Below are 10,434 nucleotides of genomic sequence, written 5' to 3'. Positions count from 1 at the left end.
TATATATATTATTTTTACAATTTAGTTATTAAATAAATATGAATAAAAATTATTAAAAAAACATAAAATTATTAATGATAGTTTGGTACTACTGGGCCTCAGAAAATCTAGCACGAAACCCATAATTATAATATATATATATATATATATATATATATATATATATATATATATTATTTTTACAATTTAGTTATTAAATAAATATGAATAAAAATTATTAAAAAAACATAAAATTATTAATGATAGTTTGGTACCACTGAGCTTCAGAAAATCTAGCACGAAACCCATAATTATAAAAATTATATATAGGTATATATAATTTTTACAATTAAGTTATTAAAAAATATGAATAAAAATTATTAAAAAAACATAAAATTATTAATGATAGTTTGGTACCACTGGGCCTCAGAAAATCAAGCACGAAACCCATAAGTATATATATAATTTTTACAATTAAGTTGTTAAAAAATATGAATTTAAATTATAAAAAACACACATAAATTTTAATGATAGTTATTAAAAATTATGAATATGCAGTTGACGACATGGATGCACCTATACATCCTGGCCCTCGGACGTCGGAGCTACTACCCCTACAGCCCCAACATAGATTCGAGCATATATGGGGGGAGAGAGTTGCTTACGCAGACTTTCCGGGGCAGGAGAGTGGATTTATTGTGGGAGTTTTTGACTCCTCCCCGCGTTCTACATCCCCGTGTGGTCCATCACCTGGAGGAGATAGGATTATATAGGATCATTAGCATTGGCCGGATACAGCTCGACTATGCTTTGATCACGGCGTTGATTGAGCGGTGGCGACCGGAGACGCACACTTTCCATTTGCCCATCGGCGAAGCCACCATCACACTCCAGGACGTTGAGATTTTATATGGCCTGTCCACCGATGGCTTGCCAGTTTTACTGCCTGGGAACATGAGATATTTTAACCAGGCTTCATATATGGATATGCTGCACAGGCTCACGGGCTTCAAGTCCGAGGACCCAGATGTAGCAATTGGGAGCAGTCGTATGCAGTTGGTCCCCATTAGAGACCACTTGGTGCAGATCCACGATACTATCACCGACGACTCAGCGGAGGTGGATGTGGAGCAATATAAGAGGCTGTTGTTGCTCCTTCTATTTGGGGGAGGGGGGGTCTTGTTCCCGAACACTTCGGGGAACCTAGTGAGCCTTCGTTTTCTGCATCATATTGCGGACTTCGATGATACAGTCGGCTACAGCTGGGGTGGTGCTGTCATATCTTTTTTGTACAGGCAGATATGCCGGGCATCCATGGGCACACAGAGAGACGTTTGTGGCTTTCTGCCACTTCTACAGGTGACAACTTATTCAAATAATTTGTCGTTTAGTTACAATTCTACCTAGTTATAGTTAATCTTTACGTCAACTTTCTGTTTTAGGTTTGGGTGTGGGAGCGATTTCTGCAACTTCGGCCACCTCTACCACAGCTACCGGCTAATGTACATATTCCTGATCTCCCTCTAGCTTGTAGGTGGGTATTGCGTCGTAGACTTGCACGAGAGTATCATGGCCATCATAATCTCCCCTTCTGTAGGGATGTGTTGGATTTTCTGGAGGATGCACAGGTGAATATCTAACTAAACTTACCAATTATTGTTTAACTAGGTGTTGCGCATACTAACGGTTTGTATTATTATTTGATAGTTCATCTGGACGCCGTACATCGAAGAGCTGATAGGTACCCTGCCAGCGTATTGCACGCACGGTCGCCATATTTGGAGGGCTTCCGTCCCTCTCACGTGCCTCGATATTGTTGAGCATCATGCCTTAGAGCGAGTATTTCGTCAGTTTGGATTTCCGCAGTCTATACCGACTCAGCCTGCATGGGATCCTTTACATTATGAGAGGGATGATAGGATGAGAGTGGACGACACATTTATTGAGTGGCTGACAGCGCAGTTGGGTATTTGGGACAGCCGAGGGGACTTGACCCCAGCTCCGCAACACTTTCCTATCGAAGTTTATATGGCATGGTACCGCACTGTTTCCCGACTTTTTATCGGGAACCCAGTTCATCAGGTAGATGGTCGGTACGTCTCATACGCCGGGAGACATGAGGCTCTGGTATGTTTTCTGTTATTATCAATTACATTAATAGTAATTTCTAGTCAAATACGTAGTTTATATTAAAAACTTTTGTGCAGGCGATTGGATTGCATACTGTATATCGTATGGGGCAGCAGATGCAGAGTTATGTCCACGACCCTGTGATCATGCAGGACTATAGTCGTCGCTTAATGGATGTGGCTGCCCAGACACTGCAGCGAGGCTGATCGGATCAGCGTTTGGCACACCAGCCAGATTATGTTGACCCAGCCACGTACTAGCGAGGTCGTGGTATACCACGAGGTGGTGGCCGACGAGCTGCTGCTGCTCCACGACGACCTGCTGGTGCTGGACGACGTGGTCGTGGGCGGAGAGGAGGTCCCCAGCAAGGGGGCTTTGAGGCTCCTGCTGATGATGTTGCTGCTGATATGGGAGGTGGCATGCATGAGACCGACATGCCGTCTTACAGCCTTGGCATTTATGACACTCCAGGGACGTCGCAGGTGACCCCATCGGGTCAATTCTTGATCATGGGCTCGGATTTTCAAGGAGTGGAGTTGGGTAGATATTTCCCTGGCCCGTCTACCACTGATGAGTCTCGACCGATCCGAGATTTTGATAGTGGGCACCGACTGAGTTATGGCAGCTCATCACATGCGCAGGTATGAGTTTATTAGTATTAATTTTATTACTATTTTTACTATAACTTATTTATTTTGTTTTAACTTTATTAATTTACTTTCTTAGGCTTCATGCGATGCTGCGACAGATGACTACATTCAGGATCCAGACACGATTATGGTAAGCTAATATAAATTTTTGTGAATTATTATGTAGTTTTCTATACTAAGTTTGATATTATTATGTAGCCTTCTACTGGACCTGACAACACCACCGATACATGTCATCCTGTGCCGCATCCGGCCATAAGGAGACGACTTAATGATGATGATCCTGATAGCGTACCAGGGCGGCAGGGGATGCGCCTTAGGCCAACGGCTACTTTGAGACACACCGGATGCGTGACATATTGATTCGGTCTTCCATTTTTTTGTTTTTTTGGTGTAAATAATATTTCGTCGAATATGACAGTTACTTTTTTTAGTTCTCATTTCGTTTTATAGTATTTGGTATAGTAACACAACAACTTAAACTTAACTTCTACTTAGGCCAACGTGCTCTTTCAAGTGGTTCAAAAACATTGTCCACGTCTCTGTGCTTTCATTTGCACAAATAGCAAAGGCTAGAGGAAATATTTGTCCATTAGCATCCACTGCCACGACTATCAATAGCTTGATATCGTACTTTCCATAGTTATGAGTTCCGTCTATGGATATTACGGGCCGGCAATACGGAAAACTATCAATTGCTGGCTTAAACGCCCAGAACACGTAATTGAATATATATTCTGGTTTACCCGGACTCCGCTCAAGCTGCCATTCAATAACTGTTCCGGGGTTAAAGTGCTGCAGTGCAGCCATGTAGCTAGGCAGATCTGCAAATGACTTATCCCAGTTACCATAGACTATTTCAAACGCTCTTTTGCGCCCAAGATATGCCTTTCTTTTAGTAATTGTGTGGCCATATTCCTGGTAGACTGCTGTAATGCACTCTTTGATTTTATACCTTATGGACGCTTCGATGTGCGGAATAAGTACAAGAGATATCAAGTCAATATCCAAGTTGAAGTGATTCCCGTTGAAAGTGTCCATTTCGCATGTGTGGGTGGGAATGTATTTACCCACTTTCCACATACCTGTTTTCTTCTTCGACGCACGCAACATCCAATTACATGGCCAAAACCACCTGCGGTAAATAGCCTTGTATACCGTCGGACTTGACTCCGATACCTGCATCTCACGACACTCTTTAACATTGTGCATTTTACAAGCCCTGCTTACGCGTGCTTTATCAGGAAAAAACATCCCCTTTGCAAGCACCGTTGGTCTAGACTCATCCCACATTGCTGTCCGGATTTCATCAAAATCCCTTGTGAGAGCTTCCACATCCGGCACGGCTGGCAAGTTATCAATATAAGGAATCTCCCTTGAATGAAACGGCACTTCAGACTCGTTCACTTTTCGTCTATGGGGGGCTCTCTTCAAATCGGGTCCTTCCTCCTCGTCCTCTTCATCACCATCCTCACGAGCAAATGGTGTCTCGTCTCCCGATTCATCGGCATTGTTATTGTAATCACTGTTCTCTTCCTCACTCTGTTCATCTGCCAGATCCTGATGTAATACGTCGTTTTCGGGCAATTGAATGAGTACGGGTAGTTCAACTTGCTCGTTTTCACTGCACATTTCAACAAAAATATAAGGTTCTAAATTAATAAATGCTTGATATATGGCTGTAGCTTTTCACTTACAAGTTGTAATGTGATGACATTCCATGATGGACGTTTTCAGTTAGGTGATGACTACCGGATGGGCCACTTGTAAAATTCATATCCGGCCGGTACCCCCTATTAAATAAATGAGCGTTAAAATTAATTCAATACGCAAAAATATACATAATTAACACAAATAAAAATTGAAGTTTACCACTCTTCTTGTGAATTATGGAAAGCAGGGTATAAATTATTTTCTCGCTGCTCATTCGCCGACGGTGATAAATTTAAATCAAGAAAAATTCTTTCATCTGGAACATGTCCGGCAAAAAGTGATCCAGAATAACCACCCGATGACTGGGGGTTATCTCTACTACGCATAACCTCATTTTTTGGAACGTCTTCGACCTTCACGTACATCTCCAACATTGTGATTACAAGAAATTCCCGGCATTTGTCCGGAGTCCTCAAGAAATCACTCAAAGTGTCATCATCGTCGATGTTAAACTCTGAGTAAAAAGCAACCCCTTGCGGCGTAACGGAATACGGATATCTTCTGGTTACTTTGAGTATCACTGAACGTTTTCTTACACTCATTTTTTTGCATAACAACGATATCAATGTTTCGTACTCCATTGAAAGTGGCAATTTAACATTACACTTAGCAGGTAAACTGTAGCCCACAGAGTTATTCTCCATCACAACCTCACCCCCCAATATAATGATACTCTTATTCTACGTTCTTCAGACATAATGAAAAAATGTTGGAGAATTTAACAACAATAGAAACCAACAAGAGTTAAAAATTTTTTTTGAATGAAGTTGTGGCGATTCAACGATGTTTATATAGAAAATGGCTAGCCCGGTTTTTTTTTTTTTGTATATAGCGCCACAAAAAGTGGCTTTATACGCATTTAAATTATTGAACCCAGAAATTATTGGTGGGGTCAGGTAATAAAGCGTATAGCACCACTATTAATGGCGCTATGTAAGATGTGTCAGTATAACGCCACAAATAGTGGCGCTATACAGTAACGGTGCAGTTAACGTTACTGTATAGCGCCACTATTTGTGGCGTTATATATAGTTTGGTAAATTTTTTTTTACACTTATTTGAGTATTTTGAGTAAAAATAAACCACATTTTGGTTCCGCACTCCTATACTACCGGCTAACTATTGAATAATCCTTGTTAATTTGACAGTCCACTTATAACTATTGAATACTAATTACTCCACTATAAACATTTTTAAAAGAATAATGAGCATGTTATAAAATATAACCCAAAATAATAAAATAGAACAAGCAAAAACAAACTAAGAGATATAGAGAGGAAAAGATATTCTTATTTTTTCTTCAATTGTGTGTATTTTTCTATTTATTACAAGATCTTTATATAGGCATAAAAAGTGAATAAAATATGTCATGGAATATGTCATTGAACATACAAAATATGTCATTGGATATGTCATTAAGCATTTGAGATGAAGATCATGGAAGAAGAGTAGACATCCACCATAATGTGATATTTATCATAACACTCCCCCTTGGATGTCCAAAGATAAAGTGTCTCGTTAAAACCTTACTAGGAAAAAACCCTATGAGAAAAAAAAAATCCTAGTGAAGGAAAAAGAGTACACATGATTAGAAATACGTCTTTTTATTGCCTCGTTAAAAACCTTGCAAGGAAAACTCAATGGGACAAAACCTTGTAAGGGAAAAAGAGTACAACACGTATTAACTCCTCCTGATGAGAGCATCAACTCACATCCTTGAGCCTTTGCATCCCAATTTGTACACCAATTTCTTGAAGGTTGATGTTGGTAGAGATTTGGTGAACAAATCAGCCATATTATTACTTGAACGAATCTGTTACACATTGATATCACCATTCTTTTGAAGATCATGTGTAAAAAATAACTTTGGTGAAATGTGCTTTGTCCTATCTCCTTTTATGAATCCTCCCTTCAATTGGGCTATGCATGCTGCATTGTCAAAATTGTGGGTAGTTTTTCACACTTCAAACCACATTTGTCTCGGATAAGATGTATTATAGACCTCAACCAAATACATTCTCGACTTGCTTCATGAATAACAATTATCTCAGCATGATTAGAAGAAGTAGCTACGATTGATTGCTTAGTCGATCGCCAAGATATGGCAGTGCCGCCACATGTAAACACATAACCTATTTGAGATCGAGCCTTATGCGAGTCAGATAAATACCCAGCATCGTTATAACTAACAAGATCGGGATTGCAATCATTGCCATAAAATAATCCCATATCGGTAGTCCCTTTTAGATATCGTAATATGTGTTTGATCTCATTCCAGTGTATCCTTGTAGGAGCAGAGCTATATCTTGCTAAGACATTAACCGAAAAATTTATGTCAGGTCTTGTAGTGTTAGCAAGATACATTAGTGCACCAATTGCACTAAGATATTGTACTTAAGGACCAGAAGCTCTTCATTCTTTTCTTGAGGTCGAAACGGGTCCTTATTCACATCAAGTGATCGAACAATCATCGGAGCACTTAATGGATGTGCTCCATCCATGTAAAACCGTTTCAATACCCTTTTAATGTAGGCAGATTAATGAACAAAAATCCCATTTGTCAAATGTTCAATTTGCAAACCGAGACATAATTTTGTCTTTCTGAGATCTTTCATCTCGAATTCCTTCTTTAAATAATCAATTGCCTTTTGGAGTTCTGTAGGAGTTCCAATAAGGTTTATGTCATCGACATATACGACAAGTACAACAAATTCCGATGTTGTTTTCTTTATAAAAACACATGGACAAATGGCATCATTTATATAACCCTCCTTTAATAAGTACTCACTAAGATGGTTATACCACATTCTTCCTGATTGCTTTAGATCATACAAAGATCTTTGCAATTTGATTGAAAATATTTCCCGAGACTTTGAATTCTGTGCGTTAGGCATTTTAAATCCCTCGGGAATTTTCATGTATATCTCATTATCAAGTGAGCTGTAAAGGTAGGCTGTAACTACATCCATTAAATGCATGTCAAGCTTTTCATGGACAACAAAACTAATGAGAAAACGGAATGTTATAGCATCCATAACAGGAGAATATGTCTCTTCATAATCGACACCAGGCCTTTGTGAAAATCCTTGTGCAACAAGGCGTGCCTTATATCTTTGTACCTCATTTTTCTCATTTCTTTTGCGTACAAAGACTCATTTATAGCCAACAGGCTTAACATCATTAGGTGTTTGGACTATAGGCCCAAAAACTTCACGTTTTGCAAGTGAACTTAACTCTAATTGGATTGCTTCTTGCCACTTTGGCCAATCAAGTCTTTGTCGACATTCTCCAACAGATTGAGGTTCAAGATCCTCACTTTCTTGCATAATGCTAGATGCAACATTATATGCAAAGATGTAATCCACCACTATATCTATTCGATTTAAATTTGTCTCAATATCGATTGGATTTATTGATAGTTCCTTATTTTCTCGAGTCTCAGGCTCATTGATTTCCTCATGAATCTCAGGATTGGTTAAATCGTGAATTTCTTTATGAGACTCTTTCGTAGTGTCATCTTGATCATTTGTTTTCCTTTTTCTAGGATTTTGATCCTTAGAACCTAATGGTCTGCCATGTTTTATGCGTGCTTTTGACTCATTAGCTATGACACTAGAAGATTGTCCAATAGGGATATCAATACGGATTGGAACATTCTCTGCAGGGATATGTGATTTTGTTATCCTTTTCAGATCCGTAAATGCATCTGGCATTTGATTTGCTATTTTCTGCAAATGGATAATCTTTTGCACCTCTGTGTCACAAATAGAGGCACGTGGATCATGAGACTGTCACACCTCCTTTTTCCGTCCCCGCGAGGGGTGAAGGAGTTTTTTCCAATTAAAGGACAATCGAAACAGGATTTGTTTGTTTATTTCAGAGTCGCCACTTGGAAAATTTAGAGGTGTCCCAAGTCACCGTTTTAATCCCGAATCGAGGAAAATATTCGACTTTCCAAAGGAAGTCTACGAACCAGAAATTCTAAGTAAGGAATTCTGTTGACCCGAGGGAAGGTGTTAGGCACCCCCGAATCCCGTGGTTCTAGCACGGTCGCTTAAACTGTTGTAATGGCTAAAATATCTGATTTTAATACATGTTCAAAAACTATAGTACAATTTCAAATTTTAACCGCTTTATTGTTATTATTATTTTTATAGAGAATTGCAACATCGTGAAAATATATCTTGAACCACGTCACATCAATGTACCCGTGGTTATCGACATATTCCGACTCTATTGAGATTTTGATTTGGGTCACATAAATGTGCACCCGAGTTTTAAGAAAATTAAATTATTAAAGGCGCGCCTAAAGCGACTAGCGTATCACTTACTTTGGGTAGGGCCGTGAAAGTTTGCTAAACGGTCCATTCCGAAGTCTAAGCAATTTTTAAAGTAAATATTTACCGAGGGCCCCACAATTTGTGATGTACTATGGCGAGACCCAACTCCTTTATTTTAAATACAATCCTAAAGTGACTACACTTTCTATTTTTTTTTTTAAATAAATGAAGAAAATGTCCTACTTTAATTACTTACTTACGGGTTATTATAATTGAGTTTCGAACATGATTCGTTAAGTCTAAAATGAACGTAGTAAGAGCAATCTATTTAATTGTTATGGGCCCAAGTCCGACGTGTGAGGGTAAAACCGGACCTGGGCAATATCGCTTCAAATTGGACTTAGTTAATGGTTTCTATACATATTCATAATTTGCCAAACTAAAAATGGTATCATTTTTAAACAAATTTCTATCAATTTAAAGTAATGTTCTACTGGAATGAATGAACCTGAAAAATCTGATTTTTTATCCTAGACTACTTACATGCTGAAATTAACCAATTGAACTTGTTCTTACGAAATTAGATAAGCAATTTGTTAACTGAAATAATTTAAACCATTGAATAATCGACCTATGGCCTGATGTGTATTTTGAACATGCTTTTAAACAAAATAGACTGAAATAACAAAACGCTACTATTACATCATTAGTCTTTATTAAATAAAAGCATACAGAAAAGGGGGGGGGGGGAATTTTACAACTAAATTACTATAGAATAGGCGTGTCAAGTTATACATAAACAAACAACTACATGACTCTAATGAAAGAAAGGTATTTTAATGTACATATAAACAAATGGACAACTATAATGAATTTTAAGAACTTCAACTCCTCATTTCTTTTGTATTCATGCTTCAGGTTTCAGACTACAAGAACCAGGGTATCAAAGTTGAGTACCTGGTATTTGGAAAGCAAAGAGAAGAAGAGGAGGATCAGTGCAGAAAGCAGCAGTAGCATACACAGCAACACAGCAGTACAACAACAACCAGTAAATCCAGGAAATACTAAAACTGAAAACCAGCAGTAACAAAATGAAACACAGACAAATGCAAGGAAACAGTCCTCTGATTTGCTAAACACTCAAGAAAAGCAGCCTGAAACTCTTAATGTAAAAGTTTAAACTCAACACTCTAACTCTTAATATGAAAGTTCTGATTTTTTTCTTCTGAATTTGTTTCCTCTCCTTTTCCAGTATTTCAGATTTTTTTTCCTTTTTTCAGTCTGCTCTTTTTTTTTTTTAAAATCTGTTCTCTCTTTTCTATCCAGACCCTCCCCTCTCCCTAAGTGCTGCCCGACCCCTCCTCTTTTCAACAAAATCAGAATTCCCACTAAAAATCTGCTCTTTTTACTTTAAATCCCACTAAGGAAGCTTTTTCCCTGATTTTCAGCTCCCCACTCCTTTTGTTCCCCATTATCACATTAAATTAAAGACATTAACACTCCACTAATAACACACTAATACTAACATATTATTCCTACTGTTTCATTCCCAAATTGCCCCTGAAAACCACTGTGATTTACTGTCCTAGCCCAATACTTTGTACTTTATCAGCTATAACCAATTTCCTTAGTTAAAACAAAACAACAATTCAAACCTCATAGATTAGACCAAACAACAAACT

The 10,434-nt window shown here is 38.3% G+C and overlaps 1 protein-coding gene across 1 annotated transcript; it reads left to right on the top strand.

The window, feature by feature from the left end:
* Window positions 1–2,213: 2,213 nt before the first annotated feature.
* On the top strand, window positions 2,214–9,766 carry LOC142172632 (uncharacterized). Its single transcript, XM_075236297.1, has 5 exons — window positions 2,214–2,285; window positions 2,370–2,750; window positions 2,836–2,889; window positions 2,958–3,110; window positions 9,671–9,766. The coding sequence occupies exons 1-5, from the start codon at window positions 2,214–2,216 to the stop codon at window positions 9,764–9,766; spliced, it is 756 nt and encodes a 251-aa protein (XP_075092398.1).
* The last annotated feature ends 668 nt before the right edge of the window (window positions 9,767–10,434 follow it).

Source organism: Nicotiana tabacum, chromosome 18, assembly GCF_000715075.1.
Source record: "Nicotiana tabacum cultivar K326 chromosome 18, ASM71507v2, whole genome shotgun sequence".
Lineage (NCBI taxonomy): Eukaryota > Viridiplantae > Streptophyta > Magnoliopsida > Solanales > Solanaceae > Nicotiana > Nicotiana tabacum.
This window is presented reverse-complemented; position numbering and strand designations above follow the sequence as displayed.